Source organism: Pezoporus flaviventris, unplaced genomic scaffold (assembly GCF_033815535.1).
Source record: "Pezoporus flaviventris isolate CSIRO_AGI_PZ_B2104156 unplaced genomic scaffold, CSIRO_AGI_Pfla_v1 ptg000064l, whole genome shotgun sequence".
Lineage (NCBI taxonomy): Eukaryota > Metazoa > Chordata > Aves > Psittaciformes > Psittacidae > Pezoporus > Pezoporus flaviventris.
The window spans coordinates 3,080,773-3,098,888 of NW_026892612.1; the positions used below are offsets into that span (position 1 = coordinate 3,080,773).

At 39.1% G+C, this 18,116-nt stretch overlaps 1 protein-coding gene across 2 annotated transcripts in view; it reads left to right on the forward strand.

The window, feature by feature from the left end:
• The window catches only part of PIP5K1B (phosphatidylinositol-4-phosphate 5-kinase type 1 beta), an 81,674-nt gene that overhangs the window by 45,642 nt on the left and 17,916 nt on the right, over nucleotides 1-18,116 (forward strand). For both annotated transcript variants that reach the window (XM_061470840.1, XM_061470839.1), the window contains exons 6-11: nucleotides 724-876; nucleotides 2,643-2,942; nucleotides 11,072-11,283; nucleotides 13,555-13,638; nucleotides 13,739-13,787; nucleotides 14,338-14,422. In XM_061470840.1, coding sequence (XP_061326824.1) covers nucleotides 724-876; nucleotides 2,643-2,942; nucleotides 11,072-11,283; nucleotides 13,555-13,638; nucleotides 13,739-13,787; nucleotides 14,338-14,422 — 883 coding nt within the window. The remainder of the gene's footprint in view (nucleotides 1-723; nucleotides 877-2,642; nucleotides 2,943-11,071; nucleotides 11,284-13,554; nucleotides 13,639-13,738; nucleotides 13,788-14,337; nucleotides 14,423-18,116) is intronic.

The window sequence follows — 18,116 nt, forward strand, 5'->3', positions numbered from 1 at the left end:
TATCAGTAGACGAGGGCAACTGCAGGATTAATAAGAAAGGACTCTGTATTAATTGGAACTGAGTGAACTTGGAGAATGAGGTAGAAAAAGAAAACATTTTTATAGCTTGCAAAACTCTCTTAAAAATTGTGATCATGGGAAAAGCCTCAGTTAGAGCCAGGGTAAGAAAATGCATTAAGGTAGTGCTTAGAGTCCATAGGAAGCATGCTTCTTTAGTTCAGGTTTTCACAAAAGAACATACTTATTAGATTGTATTGCTTTTCTTTGCTATCACCAGTTTCTGAAATCAGTGGCAAGACTCCAGTTGAATTTGATGAAAGCTGTTTTCAAGAAACAAAACTGGTTTTTCTTGTGGAGTCGCTCAACTCATCTTCAGCAATGCACAATAAACCAGATATTTGTTACTAAAACCATTAAATCCTTTTGCTCTGAGAAACCTAGAAGACATACTGTACTGCTAAGAATAACTCCCTGGTGCCTATGCTACTCACAATTCACATCCTGTGCAATTTTCTTTCTTTTAAAGACTGAAGCCTTAAAATATTGGCCTGGAATTTTCACTGTAAATTTACACTGCTGTAAATTTAGGGTTTCTGTGGTTGAAGACTGAAGAATAAGCTCCATGATTCTCTTGTGCCTATCTGAACCCGCAGTTCTTTGTTTTAAAAATGTGTTTGAATAAAACATGCATTGGCAGTGAAACCCAATTTTTGTTTCTTTCAGTACTCCCTCTGCAGTGAGCCTTTAATTGAATTATCCAACCCAGGTGCCAGTGGGTCCTTATTTTTTGTAACTAGCGATGACGAGTTCATCATCAAAACAGTTCAACACAAAGAGGCTGAGTTTCTTCAGAAGCTCTTGCCAGGTTATTATATGGTAAGTAATTTAAGTCTGTATTTTACCTGTGGCATTCCTGTTTCATGTCACACTTCTGAAGATTTCGTTTCATTTGGTTTTTAATCCTTCATTGGCTTTATCCATGTTTCTTAATATTTTTGTCATTTTTTACCCCTAAGGGAATGAATAAATATAAATCAAGAATATACTGAAGATAATAATAGCTGCTATTTTAGCATTCAAAATGAAGCTGAATGTCATCTTCTGATTTGATACCAAACTTTGCTTCTAGTAAGTTAGTGACAAAAAAAGGTTTCTAAGTTTCTAATTTTACTTTTTTTCTCCATTTTGTGTTTGCTGATCCTTCGCATTTCACTCAGTGGACGAAACTAGACTGGTCAGTTTCACTTTTGTTTCTGGATTAGTTATAATTTCCATTTCTTGTGTGTTAAAACAGTAATGTAAAAATACATTTATACATATAATCTGTTCAAAACTTTATTTTTAAACTGAGCTTTTTGAGGGCAAATTCTAAGTTGTATTGTTTTATGTGTGTCCATCATCAGAAAGGGAAACCATTGAACCAAAGTAAATATAACTTAATTCTCCTTTTCTTTTTAAACAAAAGCCACTCATATATGACCATATGACCTTTGAAGGTCCCTTCAAACCCAAGCTATTCTATGGTTCTATACATACGAACAGAGATTCTTCCTTACTCCTCTTCCTTTGATTTCTTAAGCAGACATTAGAAGAGTTACTCTCTCACTTGTACTAAAATGAGGAATATTATCATTATTACACTGAAATACATGGATTCACTGTTTGTTAAAAAAAAAAAATGCACTGTCAGCATCAAAAAGAGCAACGGTGGCTGGTACTTTTTCTGTTGTTGTTTCTAATCTTGATAATCAGCTTAGTGTAAGTTTGAGTTAGTGCAAGTGAATGTAAGGCCACTTTGCTTTGTTCCTGAGAACTTTGTTCTCACTGCTACCATATGCAACAGTTTCTAAAGGATAAAACTTTGATCACTGTGATTATTTCCTTTGAAAGCACTTTCTTCCCATAGTTGTATGTTGTGACTTATTAAGCTTGTAAGATGTGAAGTTGGTTTTCCCATCTTACTTTTCATGCCAAAAACTGAGAGTAGTTTCAGAAGGAGGATTTTTGCTCGCATCTCTTTTATCCTCTCCTAGTTGTTTGTGGGGTTTTTTGCCTGTTGTGGAATTTGGATTATGTCATACTTTTCTGATGATCAGTTGTGGTTCTGTTACGACCTTACACACCTGTGGAGACAGCTTAGTCATTTGGCACTAACAATGTGGAAAGCCTTGTGGACACTGGGGTTCTGTTTTTCAGAATCCAAGTCAAGGTAATGAGAACTACATTTGACCAAAACTCCTTCCATCAGGTAGAATGCAAGGTTGTTCAAGTCAGAATAAATAAACTAAATCTTTGGGAGTGTTGTGGTTTAAACTGTACCATCTACTAGAAAGCAAATTAACTCTACCTCAGCTGAAACAAGCACAGGGATGCTTTAGTCTGTTCTTTTTGTCTTCTAGTCTGCTCTTTCATGGAATGTGAGAAAGACAAATCTGGCATACATGCAGTTACTGATTAGCTCTTGGCCTATCTATGTTCCTGGCAAAAAGGAGTATTTATGCTAGCTGTCTCAAATACAGTCTCACAAAGAAAATTAATTGGTCAAAGAAACAGTATTGGATAAGAAAATGTAGTTTTTTTGATGTCTGTTAATGTCCTTTGGTATTGAAAATAGATACATTTAACAATCTCTTTTGTTTTAGAATCTGAACCAGAATCCAAGGACTCTTCTACCCAAGTTTTATGGGCTGTACTGTGTTCAGTCTGGAGGCATTAATATTAGAATCGTTGTAATGAACAATGTTTTGCCACGAGCCTTGAAAATGCATTTCACGTATGACTTGAAAGGCTCCACATACAAACGGAGAGCATCAAGAAAAGAGAGGGAGAAGTCCAACCCTACATTCAAAGACTTGGATTTCTTGCAAGATATGCATGAAGGGTTGTATTTTGACTCTGAAACACACAGTGCACTAATGAAAACACTACAGCGGGATTGTCGGGTAAGTAAAAAATACTGTTTCAACTTCTGTGTTTTTATCTGTTCTATATTTACCTCAGCAAAACAGAGTGGGACGTGGCTTTGTAAGTTTAACCTCCATTCCTTTCTATGGAGTTTAATTAGGAAAACCTGTGAATGTCAAAGCACTGATGAAGCTTGTATTTTAGTTAAGCAGCTGGGATCTGAGGTCATGGAATTGGACAGGAGTTGGAAGGGATCCGCAACAGTCATCAAGTCCAACTCCTGATGCCCGCAGGACAACCTGAAAATTAAACAGTATATCTAATACTGTTGTGCAAATACTTCTTAAACACCAACAGGCCTGGGGCCGTGATCACTTCCCTGGGGAACTAGTTCTAGTGCTTGACCTCCCTCTCACTGGAGAACTTTTTTCTAGTATCCAATCTGAAGTTCCCTGAGCAGCTTTAAGCCATTCCCTCACATCCTGTCACCAGGCACCAGAGATCAGCACCAGCCTTTCTGCTCCCCTTGTGAGGAAGTGGTAAACAGCAATGAGGTCACCCCTCAGTCTCATGTTCTCTAAGCTGAACAAATCTAATCTCCTCATCGATTCCTCACAAGTTAAGTCCTCTAGTGCTTTCACCAGCTTTGTTGCCCTCCTTCGGACAAATGCTAATGTTCTTATATTGCTTTTATTCTGTGAAGCCCAAAACTGCATACAGTACTTGAGGTGAGGCAGCACCAATGCTGACTGTTCTCGAACAATCTTTCAGCCAGTTGGCTATGCTGTGCTTAATGCACCCCGTGTTAAGGTTGGCCATTTTGCATGCCAGGGCACATTGCCAACTCACTGACTTTTATCATCCAGCAAAACCTCACAATCCCTTTCTGTAGGCTGTCTCCCTATTTGTCTGTACATCCAGGATTTCACTGATCCATCTGTGGATCAAATTACTGTAGGGAAGTAGTCCAGTAGAGGCTTTCTAGATTCTAGTTCTTGTTTTCCACTGATTTGGAGATTTTTATTATTTTTTTCTGAGGCACAATTAGCCCTGTGGTACTGTTGTTACATATGATAACAGAGCTTGTAATATATGATAACAGATCTTGTAACATATGATAAGAGAGTTTTTAACATATGATAGCAAGCTTGTAGAACTGCAAGCTCATTACTGCTTCAGTAAGTCTGTAAATTAACAAGAACTAGGAAACTGAAGGGGGTGTGTGTGTGTGTCTAGTGGCAGAGGTCTTATTTCTGGAGCAAAGTAATTTCTTCCTCAGTGAAAGGTAGTGCTTAGTGTCTACATAACATTTTCAAGGCAAGAGAAGGATACTTACTTGCCATTGTCCTTTGAGAGGACCTTAGTGAATGGACTCAGTGACTATTGTGGACAGGGGAAATTGCTGTAAAATGGATTTTTTTTTTCTGTTCAAAGGTAAGAAAATATGAAGTAGGTAAAAGGGGAGTTATCCAGGTCTCAGAGTTTTATAAGGTTCACAGTTGTGGAAAGAGAAGATAGGCTTTGTCTGAGAGGAATCCTGAGTGTTGCATAATAAAACAACTCATCACATAGAAGAGGCATCCTGAACATCAGTTTGTTGTTTGCTGCCACCTGTGGTGCAAGATGGAAAGCGTTGTTTTTGCACATGAATAGTACTTCTTGTTTAATTACAGAAGTCTGCAATGTCTTGTGCTTGGTTTGTAAAGCTGGGTGATCTCATGTTCAGCTGCATATGCAGGGTGAAACATTTATCTAACACCACACATTGTTCTTTCTGTAGCCTGTTGCAGTGGGTGTTTCCTGAGCTCCTGCCATGTGTGGTAATGCAAAATGCGTCAGTATGTCACATCTGGGGATCTGTATGCCCTTTTGTGCATCCTCCCACTTGTCAAAGGTTACCCAATCAAAGCCAGGGGGGTCTATTATATAGAAAATAATACATGGAATCTAAAAGAGGGAACTGGGCTAAAAAGTGAAAACAATAATCAATTGTTTCATTGTTACACAGACAACGTACTCTTACTGGTTCTTTGAAAGTACCAGTAAGTTCTTGCTACATATTACTTGAGTGCTGAACTAACCATCATGTTTCGCAGTGTGTTAATCGTAGATTAAGAGCTCACAAATTAGTCTGGAGTTCTTAAAGGTCCAGCTAAATCTTTCCACCTTTATGGTATAGGGATGGCTACTTAGCATAAGTGATAACTCACCTAGATTTTTTAGACCTTCAAAACTTGCCATCTCTTTCTCATTTTATTCCAAAGTAAGAAAGTTAGTGTAGACACCGGAATTAAAAATTCATTAAAGAAAGGAAATGAGCTTACCAGTACTACAAACAGTAGTGTTGGCGCAACTTGAAGGAGTATTGAATTTTCACTACAGAGCAGAAATAATAAATGGCATGTCATGGAAGTAAAGAATGTGCTAATCTTAGATGAAGGCCCTCTTTGTCAAAAATGGTAATTTGAGGAAAGTGGCTATGTAGTGATACTGCTGATCTCTTGTATCTTTAGGTATTATCACTCCTGTAGTATCAATTTAAATTCAAATTTCTCTTCATTTCTACTTTGGAAATCAGAAGCAAGATTGTAGTTTTTAGGAGTTAACAGTATAGTTAACAACATGTTTTAAGAATTCTGTAGAAATGAGAAGTGACTCCACATGTGCTTTGGAGGGGTTGGTGATTCATTTTCACAGGATAGATTGTTTCTAAACCAGACCCGTTGCTAGGCGTTTGACATTTGCACAATTGTTCCAGAAAAAAAAGCTTATTATGCAAATAGTGCTTTATTTTGTGGGATTTTTTTATATTTCCTTATGTTGGAGAGTAATTATTGATTCAGTGTAGAATCAATCTTCTTTATGTCAGTTTCTGTGTTCCATTTCCAAAATGCTTGTAGAAGAAGAAATACTTGCATGCATGGTTAACCTGTTAGGGTTTTTTTGTATTTCATAAGCTTTTGAAATTATATTTTTTTTTTAGTAGCATTTTCCTTAATTATGTTAAGAAAATGACCTGCTGACTTGAGGATGTTTGCATGTTTTCCAACGTGAATGTAGATTTCTCTAACAGACATACACAGCTTAGGCTGGCTGCATCTGAAATAAAAATTCCATGGCAGAAATACATGCTCTGCTCTATTAGTGGCTGAGATAGCTGAATGTAACCCCATCAAAGATGATTCACAGAATGCTTTAATATCTGATTAGCTCACATTGAAAAACTGATCCAGGGAATTATTTTTCCATATTTTGAAACAATGTATTTTGTGATTCCATTTCACTGTGGGTTTTATGTGGTACAAAAGCAAAATAGTGCTTAAGGCTAGAAGGGGAAAGTGACACTTGCCGTCTGAAAGTTGTCAAAGGAGCCAAAGCTAGCCTTGTAAGCAGTACTTGGTGACCAAGTGGCAACATTGTGCTGCCAGAATCTGTGTAGCTAGTGAAATACAGAAATACAGATTAGATGAACAATTTATTGTCGAGTTATTAATTGAATGTTTAGTTGTCATTATTGAATAAAACACTTAATCATGCTAAAAAATAAGAATATTCTTGCTGGAATCTTCCAATGCCTTTTTGCTAGCAAGGTGCATTTCAGAGCAGTTATATGGGTGAAGATTGGATTTCTCTCACTTTTACTATACAAGAAGTGTATTTCTGGGACCTAACATGAATTTCTAGTGATCACAGTATCACAGTGTGCTAGAGATTGGAAGGGACCTCAAAAGATCATCTAGTCCAATCCCCCTGCCGGAGCAGGAACACCTAGATAATGTTACACAGGAATGTGTCCAGGCGGGTTTTGAATGTCTCCAGGGAAGGAGACTCCACAACCTCCCTGGGCAGCCTGTTCCAGTGTTCTGTCACCCTCACTGAGAAGAAGTTTCTTCTCAAGTTTAAGTGGAACCTCTTGTGTTCCAGTTTGTACCCATTACCCCTTGTCCTACCATTGTTTGCCACTGAGTAGAGCCTGGCTCCATCCTCGTGACACTTCCCCTTTATATATTTATAGACACTAATAAGGTCACCCCTCAGTCTCCTCTTCTCCAAGCTATAGAGACCCAGCTCCCTCAGTCTTTCCTCATAAGGGAGATGCTCCACTCCCTTAATCATCTTAGTTGCCCTGCGCTGGACTCTCTCCAGCAGGTCCCTGCCCTTCTTGACCTGAGGGGCCCAGAACTGTACACAGTATTCCAGATGGGGTCTCACCAGGGCAGAGTAGAGGGGAAGCAGGACCTCTCTCGACCTACTAACCACCCCCCTTCTAATACACCCCAGGACGCCATTGGCCTTCTTGGCCACAAGGGCACAGTGTTGGCTCATGGTCATCCTGTCGTCCACTAGGACCCCCAGGTCCCTCTCCCCTACACTGCTCTCTAACAGGTCGTTTCCCAACCTATACTGGAACCTGGGGTTGTTCCTGCCCAGATGCAGGACTCTACACTTTCCCTTGTTATATTTCATCAAGTTATTCCCTGCCCAACTCTCCAGCCTGTCCATGTCTCGCTGGATGGCAGCACAGCCTTCTGGCGTGTCAGCCACTCCTCCCAGCTTAGTGTCATCAGCAAACTTGCTGACAGTACACTCAATTCCCTCATCTAAATCATTGATGAATATATTAAATAATACCGGTCCCAGTACTGACCCTTGAGGCACTCCACTAGTTACAGGCCTCCAACTAGACTCCGCCCCATAGACTACAACTCTCTGGCTTCTCTCCTTCAGCCAGTTCACAGTCCACCTCACTACCTGATCATCCAGACCACACTTCCTCAATTTAGCTGTGAGGATGCTGTGGGAGACTGTGTCAGATGCTTTGCTGAAGTCAAGGTAGACCACATCCACCGCTCTGCCATCATCCATCCACTGTGTTATTTCCTCATCAAAGGCTATGAGTTAGGTCAAGCATGATTTCCCCTTGGTGAAGCCATGTTGACTGCCCCTCATAACCCTCTTATCCTTGATATGCCTTAAGATGGCACCAAGGATAAGGTGTTCCATCACTTTCCCAGGGATGGAGGTGAGGCTGACCGGTCTATAGTTACCCGGGTCCTCCTCCTTGCCCTTTTTGAAGACTGGAGTGACATTTGCTTTCCTCCAGTCCTCAGGCACCTCTCCCATTTCCCAAGACTTGGTAAAGATGATGGAGAGTGGTCTAGCAATGACTTCCGCCAGTTCCTTCAGCACCCGCGGGTGCATCCCATCTGGACCTGTGGATTTATGGATGTCCAGATTGCTCAACTGGTCTCTAACCCATTCCTCATGTGATCTCACATGGATGACAGAATCATAGAATCATAGAATAGTTAGGGTTGGAAAGGGCTTTAACATCAGATGTTCTGCAGGACTTTCTCAGTTTGCTATGAATTTATAGCCCTTTAATACTGTGATTTGTTTGTTTTTCATTAGATTAGGATATCATTTTGTTACCTTCCTAGCAAAAACTTGCTGCTGCTTCTCAAAAGCAGTTCCATCTAAAATCATCAAAGCTACTTGCAAGCAACCCTTGACCCAGGAAAAGGCTTACGACTTTTTGTGTTATCATAGAATGCTGCATGTTAAGAAATAGCTTGATGTGCTGCATCTGTAACTTTTTTTTTAGCAAACCAGATCAATTTCTACAACTGTGTGTGTGCAAAATGTGTTACTTACACATTTAAAAATAATCATGGTTTCCAGTCTTAAATATTAATGTTGATGATCTTAAGGTCCTTTCCAACCCAAACTGTTCTATGATTCTATACATATGTGAGGACCTTTCAGATATATTCAGCTAGAAATTCCACTGTCTGAAATAAAATTTGTCTTAATACAGACTAAAGAGTTTGACATGAAGTATGTTCTTGTTGAATGCTGATGTCTGATATTCTTCCTTGTTATTCAGGTTAATTATTTTGTGTGAGATTTTTTCTTAGAAACAAATAGTGGAGTAAAACATGCTTAGATTTGGTCAAAAGGTGTGTATTTGCATAAGGACTGGTTGATTTGGTTATCAAATTTCTAAGGGGAGATAATCAGAACTGTGTATCAAACCAGTAGGCAGACAGAGGGGTAGATACTATTATGGCATCCTATATGGCACCATTAAGGTAGGTATTTTTGCAGATGATGAATTGGTGTGGGGTTTTTTGTTTTTTAGCTTTTTTTTTTTTTTCAATCTACCTAGAATCTACTCTCAGTATTTGGTGGCTGACATCCACTGATTACACACTTCTAATAAACACATTATATAGTAATTTCTTTTTGAGAAAGTCTGAGTAAAAGATAGTAATAAGCAATCAATGAAGTCTAGAACTTATTTGGCACCCAGTGTCTGTGCCTTCGTACCTATCAGTTGCACTATTTTTGCAATTCATAGTTGTAAACCAAGAAGTTATTCTAGTGGGTGTTATCCCACACAATGCTAAATAATATTTCATTTCATTAATTAGATTGAAATTAGATTGCATTTCATCATCATGGTGTATGGTGATTTAGAAATACGCTTTTTCGTCCTGTCCTGAAATCCTGTGTCAGCTCTGTAATCAGAGGATGCTCTGAAGTACTGAGGGTCATAGGTTAGCAGCCTCCTTCTTATTCGATTTGAGCTGCCCCACCTCTGTGCAGGATTATTCCATTAAAGATATTTTATAAAATCCTCACTTGTGTCTAGAAATCCAGATGAGGCTGTGCCTTTTTATAATTAGATTACAGTGTGTTATGTTTTGTTTCGTCACTTTGGATGCTTAAAACAGTGCTAAAATTAAGATGCCATGTTCTTCATGGAAGAGAAATGCCAGAGATTTAAAAGAATTCAGCTGTATTGTACATTTGGCTTCTACTTAACATAATGAGTACATAAGAAGTATTGATGGAGTGGAACAGAGCTTTCCTACCTCTGCTGATATACTTTTAGCATTGGAGCTAAAATTATCTCTAGGAACGTATTAAGTAGTAGATTCCCTTTTCTTCCTCATACAGTTTCACAGACCACTAGACTTTTCCTGGTGATTGCCAAAAAAAAAAAATAAATCTCATTTTGGATTTGCAAAATGTGTTTCAGAGGTCACAAGCAGTCTTGGTGTTTCGTGTAAAAAATATTTATACTTTGATAGTCTTCATCAAAATTACATACTTGCAGTTACTGCTCTTTATTTGTCTTCTCTGCAAAATCAGATTTTGTTCTTGTTCATGTAAAAAGATGTACTATTGCCTCTTGATTCTGATCAAAAATTATATGAATTGTTTGTTGTTGAGTTGCATGAGGTGAAGGAGAGGTAAGTGGCACAGCATGTCCTTCCTGGTTGCTACCGTTTTTTCTCCTTCACTTAGCATTGCTGTTATGTAAAATATTGAACACAGTTTGGTTATATTGCTGGATGTGATTGCAGACTGTTATAGTTCACCTTTGCATAGTGACTTGAACTGTATTTCCTTTTAATGGCAGTATGTCAGACTTCATAATGATGTAACTGACTAGAAACTTATGATAGTACACATGCTTGCAAGAAGAAAGAGAACTTGCCTACTCACAGAGGCAAAGGGGTTGGTAGAGCTAGAAGAGAAAGCTGTTTGGTTAAGTCATGCTTCAGAAATAAAACTGCCTAATAAAGATGTGTGATTTTTGCACCAAAATTCCATCCGCTGTTAATGAGATGGTGGTAGCAAATGCTTTTTTTGACACTTGAAAATTCTCAACGTATACTTTCTCAGTTATAAATAGGAGATGGAGGAGAGGTAGAGAGTAGTGTAGGAAAAAATGCTGTGTAAAGTCTGGAACGTGCATTAGCAGTGACTTTAAAGATGTTTGTAGTTCATAATTATATGGTGGAACTATTAATTGATTATTTGCTAGAAATAAAAAAAGTGCTCACTGGACATACATTCCTTGACTACAAAGTAACACTGGGTTACCTTTCAGCTGTACATCCTTCATGCCCACTTGTAACAAGAGCATTGAGCTAATTAGGTAACTAGCACTTTGACTTATGTGGAGGTTTTGTTTATATTAATGTATGATAATATATATTAATATATTTTTAATTATAATTTTAAAACATTTTGCTAACAAGATAAATTTGTGCTTTGAAGGACTACTACTGAAGTTTTCAAAATAATGCTGTGTAATTCGTACTGTATGTGGTCTTCACTTGTTTTAGTACAGCCGTTTCTTCTTTGTTGATAGGTTCTAGAAAGTTTTAAGATCATGGATTACAGTCTGCTACTGGGAATCCACATACTGAACAGTAACATGAAGGAAAAAGAGGGAGAGAGTTCCCAGAGTGCATCGGATGCAAAGCGGCCCGGGGGGCAGAAAGTTCTCTATTCCACAGCCATGGAGTCTATACAGGGCCCTGGAAAGACAGGAGACTCTTTCACCACAGGGACAACAAACACGTAAGTGCCAGAATGTGCGCTTAAGGTTACTATTAAAACTTGCATGTTCTGTTTCTTCAGTCTGTGACGCGTGGTATTAAAAGGCAAAACATTCAAGAGTACACTGCATTTCAGAAATTGAAAGAGTAAGCCTCCCTCCCCATACCTTCCACACCCCCTACCCTCAAGAAAAAAAGCTGGACCCTCATGATCTGCTGCAGAGGAAATTAAAGTGTTGATTAGTAGCTTGTTCAGCTTTAAATACACAATGACAAATTTGGTTAATTCAGAGTGACTTATGTATGAACAAGGGCATTTGCTTATGAAAGAGGCATTATGAGAGAGCTATTACAAGAATCTCAGGTATAATCTGATTTTAACTGGAAACAGTCTGATGAGCCATACTATTTATCAATATCGAAATGGAAATTCCTACAGTGGTTGTTTTCATCTCAAATTATTATACATGATAAGTAGAATTCTGTTATCCATCACTGAAGTGCGGTCATATCCATGTACAGTGGATACTTCCTAAGAACTGCTGCTTTCCTCTTGTTTTTCTACCTATCAAAAGTTGCAGTAGGAATTTAAGTATATAGAACAGTAGGTTTTGTATTGTTTCCTCTGGAATACATTCAGTGTTAGAGCGTTATGTTCACCATTCTCATTCTATGTATTCAGTCATTTGTTATAATACGGGTTTAATTTCAAATTAAGGATTTCCTCTTCTGGTTCTCAAGTGAGCTGTCTAGGTAAATACAACTAATGATATAGAAATACGTGCTTAAATCTACAGCTAACAAATAGGAGAATTTTGATATTTAGCATTTGTAGAGAGTTTCCGGATGTTAAGAGCCCTGGAATATAAACTCGAGCTGAATTTCACTCGTTTTTTTCAGCATCACTCACTTTCACACAGAAGAATGCTCTTGTGTGGTGGCAGAGGTGTTGCACAGGCAGTTTTGTGGGTGTTGGGTTTTGGTTTTGGTCCGTTTTTTTTAACGGAAAGCCAAACCTGATTATATAGGTCATTGTCCTGGTTTCAGCTGGGATAGTAATTTTTCCCCTTCCTAGTAGCTGGGACAGTGCTGTGTTTTGGCTTTAGTCCGAGAACAATGCTGATAACACACCGATGTTTTAATTATTGCTCAGTAGCGCTCAGTAGTGCTTACCCTTATCAAGGACTTTTCAGTCTCTCATGCTCTGCCAGTGAGGAGGGGCACAAGGAGCCAGGGGCAAGCAGAGACAGGACACCTGACCTGAACTAGCCAAAGGGGTATTCCATACCACAGCATGTCATGCCCAGTATGTAAACTGGGGGGACTTGGCCAGCACGTGCTGATTGCTGCTGTTATTATTATATTTCACTTAAATTGTCCTTATCTCAACCCATGCATTTTACTTTCTTCTGATTCTCCTCCCCATCCTGCCCAGGGAGAGGAGCTGTCTGTTACTCAGTTGCCAGCTGGGCCTAAACCAGATACTGGGCCATACAAGTATGAGGATGAGAATGGATACTCAGCAGCAATAACTGCTGCTTGTATTGGATTGAATTTATAGTCATAGCTTCCAGGAAAGGCTGACAGAAGTGGTTTCATAAACCACTTAACACTTCTGAATGTCTGACCAGTTAACTGAGCTGGAGTTCATGGTAGTGAGATTTTACAGTAATTTAAACTCCCTTTGCATTTGCGTGATTTCCTTTGTGCTTAGAATAATGAAAACCATTTACCCCCTTCATATCTTCTTCCCTCCCCCCCCCCCCCCCCCCAAAAAAAAAAAAAAGATTGAAAAGATGGTAGGCCTGTTTTGTCAGGGGAAGGGACTGCTGTGTGTTAATGGCAGAGTGGGGAGCTCTCACCTCTTTGGTAGCTGTTTCAGGTGTGTATTATTTGTTTCTCAAACTGTTAAAAAAGATTTGGAGGTATTGCATGTGTTGTGTCTTCTGTCTCCATTCTAGTTTTGTAGTGGATCCATCAATGTCAACAAAAGCTGCCAAACCAAAAATTGGATTTAATTTTTTGTTCCTAAAACAATGGTCCCTTTTTTCTAGATGATGGAGCAGGAAGAGTTTACAATAGACATTTACCATTGGATCTGAGATACTTTTGGTTTGATGTTTAAAATCAGTTGTATACTAAATGACCTACATCTGTCTGACTTCATATTGAAGCATCTAGGTTTAATGTTGTGCCTGGTTTTTTTGGGTTTTCACCTGGGTACAGTTCACGTACTAAATGATGATCCAGAGATACCTTAAAAGATAACCTATGTTTCTGTTGTTTCTCTCAGAATGGGAGGTATTCCAGCTAAAAGCCATAAAGAAGAAAAGCTGCTTCTATTTATGGGCATTATTGATATTCTCCAGTCTTACAGGTAAGATGAATTTCAGGTTTTAGTGTATAAGCTATTCTGAAATTACATACCAATGGGGAAATCTTACAAAGCAATTCTGATTTTGTGTTTATATGATTAGATTAATGAAGAAGCTGGAACATTCATGGAAAGCTCTTGTTTATGATGGGGTAAGTAGGTTTTCTTTTTTTTTTTTTTTTAATTGCTGATATTTTAGCTAATGGAACTTTGACTTACGTTGACCAGGAAAGAGCTAGCTTCTGTGTATTTGTAGTCTACCGTCACTGCATGGTTTGGCCTGTTGCTGAAATCTTTTAAGTCCGTTTCTCAATGCATGCTCTGATTTTATCTGTTGATCTTTAAAAAGCAACCAAATGATCGTTTTGTCCTTCTAACTTATAAAGACAATGGCCACTTAGCAGGGCACTGATGAATCTGTAATGGAAAAATGTATATAGAATGTGAAAAAAGCATTTCAGATGCTAGGAAGATTTTGCAGAATATAGCTCTGTAATTCATAACTCACAATTTCATAAATGAAATATCTAAAGTTCTTGAACAATTAACCTTTAAAAAGGAAAAAATGTGTTGAGTTTCACTTCTTTTGAGTATGCATGAAATGTATGATACAGTTTATCTGAGATGTCCAACTTCTTTCCTGACAATTCATGTGTCATGTACTTATGGAAAATGTGACTGAGACCTTTTTCAATCTTACAGGATACTGTTTCAGTTCACAGACCAAGCTTTTATGCAGACAGATTTTTAAAGTTTATGAGTACAAGAGTTTTTAAGAAAGTTCAAGGTAAGACTTTTACTTGTTTATATATTTATATAATCATTACTTTATAATGCTCCTGTCCTGGCAATAGAAGAATCCTTTCTTCAATGTCATCTAGCAGTCACATTGCCAGAAGGTGAGTTTCTTCAGTGGAGCTAATGGGATTGTACTCAATAGTAAAATTACAGAGAATTATTTGCTATTTATTTTTATCACATTACAGGCATCTGAAGGTAAAACAGGTTCCTGTATATTAGCATTGATATAAAGATAAATTTAATGATCTAATGCTATGTCCAGTCCTGCATCTTATTCATGGGAAATTGATTTTAGTATCTTTAATTTGCAGAAGATTATTACATACAATGTTTGAAAAGCGTGTTTGAGAAGATAGGTATTCTTCCCTTTGATATGGATTTCTTATGTGCTTTATCAAGGAAAATATCAGAAGTTGGACATTAATATAAAGTCCTTTGCCTTTTTCACACTCGCATGTTTCTAGCCTTCCCCTCCTTTTCTCCGTTCTTAATTTCTAATTAATTTTCAAGGGTAAGCTACATATCGCTGTTAGCTACTTACACGGTATGGTGACTTGCCCATGTCTGGATGGCAGGTGCTCACCAAAGCCACTCTATCACACCCCCTCCTCAACTGGATGGTGGGAGAAAAATGCAACAAAAAACTCATGGGTTTTGATAAGGACAAGGTGATTGCTCACCAATTACCGTCATAGGGAAAAGAGACTCAACTCAGGAAAATTAGTTTATTACCAATCAAATGAGAGTAGGGAAATAAGAAATGAAACCATGTCTTCAGACACTTTCCCCCTACTTCTCTCTTTGTCCTGGACTCAACTTCACTCACGAATTCTCTACCTCCACCCCCTGGACAGTGCAGGGGTACAGGGAATGGGGGTTGCAGTCAGTTCGTCACACATTGTCTCTGCAGCTCCTTCCTCCTCACTCTCTTCCTGTGCTCCAACATGGTGTCCCACCCATGGGAGACAGTCCTCCATGAGCTTCTCCAGTACAGATCCTTCCCTCTTCTTCATTAACTTCTCCAGCATGTGTCCTTTCCACAGGGTGCAGTCCTTCAGGAATAGACTGCTCCAGTGTGGGTCTCCCATGCGAACACAAGTCCTGCAGCAAACCTGCTACAGCGTTGGCTCCTCTCTCCACAGAGCCACAGGTTCTGCCAGGAGCTTGCTCCAGAATGGACTATCCACAGGGTCACAGCCTTCTTCAGGGTACATCCAATTGCTCTGCGATGGGGTCCTTTTGTGGGCTGTAGGTGGATATCTGCTTCACCGTGGACTTCCATGGGCTGCAGGGGCACAGCCTGCCTCACCATGGTCGGCACCATGTGCTGCAGGGGGATCTCTGCTCTGGTGCTTTCCTCTTCCCCCTCCTCCTTCATGGATCTTGGTGTCTACAGGGCTGCTTCTCTCACATATTCTCACTCCTCTCTTCTGGCTGCTGTTGTGCAGCAGTTTCCCCCTCTCAGATCTGTTACTCCCGAGGTGCTGGTGAGTCTGAGCTGATGAACTCAGCCTTGGTCAGCAGTGAGTCCACCCTGAAACTGTCTGACATTGGCTCTGTTGGACATGGGGAAGGCTTCTAGCAGCTTCTCACAGAAGCCACACCTGGAGCTACCCTGCTACCAAAACCTTGCCACACAAACCCTTTCCCAACACAGGGGAAGGAAAAAAAGCCAAGAGAAACCCTCCCTCACTACAGAGGGATATCTCTACCAAAGGATTAAGTTTAAGTCTTGCAGCAATAATTTAACTATTGATTGTTGTTTCTCTCAAATAAAATGAATTTATTTCTGTAACTGAAAAATGTAGATCATCTTAAGACATCGGGGACAGAGGGTGAATTGATCCTACATAGGTGAGTTTTTCTTGTATGTTGTGGTTTAACACCAGTGAGCAACTAAGCCCTACACAGACAATCACTCACTCCCACCCCAATTGGATGGTGAAGAGAATGAGGAGGGTAAATGTGATTATCTCAGTCTCTTGGATTGAGATAAAGAGAGTTTAATAGGGAAAGCAAAAGTTGCGTGTTGCAAGCAAAGCAAAGTAAGGAATTCATCCACTACCCATCAGCTGACAGCTGTTCAGCCATATCCAAGAAAGCAGGGCTCTCTCACATGTAATGGTTACCCACAAAGACAAATGCCATAACCATGAATGTTTCCTCTTTGCTCCTGTTCACCCCATCTTTTATTGCACTGCATGATGCCATACGGTGTGGGAGATATCCCTCTGGTCAGTTGGGGTCAGCTGTCCCAGCTGTGTCCCCTCCCAACTCCTCCTGCATCCCTAGCCCTCCTCACTGGCAGCTTACTGTGAGAAGGCCTTGGTGCTGTCTAAGCACTGGGCAGCAATAACTAAACTTTTCTGTGCTATCAATGCTGTTTTGGTCACGAATCTAAAACACAGCACCATAGAGCTACTATGAAGAAAATCAGCTTTATCCCAGCCAAAGCGAGTGCTGTGTACATTCCAAAGTGTCCAAACACAGCATAACAACCATGTATGAAGTTGCGTAAGAAGTCAGATTTCAGCAAAAACATTTGAGAAATAGCAATCGCATTTTGTTTCTTGATTCCAAACTGAAAAGAACAAATTAATGTTGCCTTAGTCCAATGGAGTAAGCAGTATAGATATTTTCATAATATGGGTACAGCTGTGAAGCAAAACAACAGAATTTGCAAGTATTAAGGAACAGATTTATTTTTGGACTTGCTGCATTTAGCCTGACTTTGAAAATGAACAGGGGAAATAAGCTATCATTCAGGAATTCACATCTTGAAATAAGCTCATGTTCATATCTACTTTGAATTATAGTTCCTCCAGGTGTGATAAGTATATTCCTATTACAAAATCAAAAGAAAATAAAAATCAGAAGATTAGAGACCCATCTTCTTACAGGCTTCTTCCATCAAAAGTTCAGATCAGGTTTTATTTTCATTAAAATTTCGACCACTGGAAGTCAGCGTCTGATGTAATATGAAGCAAAATTCAGCTAAAAGGAGGAAGGCACCTCTTGAGACTCAGGTGTCTTTGAACCCTTGAACAAATTTAGCGGGAGCTGTGCTGTCTGAGACAATATTCAAAGAAAGTCCTCTGCACAGATAGAGAGCAAGGAGCAGACAACTTGATACTTCCATCTGTTGGACAAAATAAATGTCTCATGCAGCCATATATCCTTGCTAAACATTTGAGTCTTTTTTCAATTCTTTCTAATTTTGACTGCTAGATTTATGTCACAAGACACAATTTATCTTATATTTGAAAGCACAATGTGCAATTAAGAACATCATGCCTAATTTTCTCTCTAATCTTAATTTGTCTGTCTCATTTTTCCAGGATATTAATCTGCCGTAATACCTCACTCTTACTGATCTGCTCTGCATACAAGGCTGTTAATCTACTTCAATATAGCTATATTAAAGGTTCAAATGCATTATAATTTTTTTGTGAAATAAAGAATTGGAAGTCTTCCTGCCTTCAACAACACTGGTTCTAAATTTCAATTAGATATTTCAGTTTAAACTCTTAAGCCCTGTTCTGAATCTGTGCTTCTTCTCCCTGTGCACAGAACAAGCCTCCATAAATAACAATAAAAACATAATAATCAGATTCAGCCTTGGGCAGAGGCTAGGTCAGCCACTATCTACTATGTTATTAACATTATCCTGGAGCTATGCA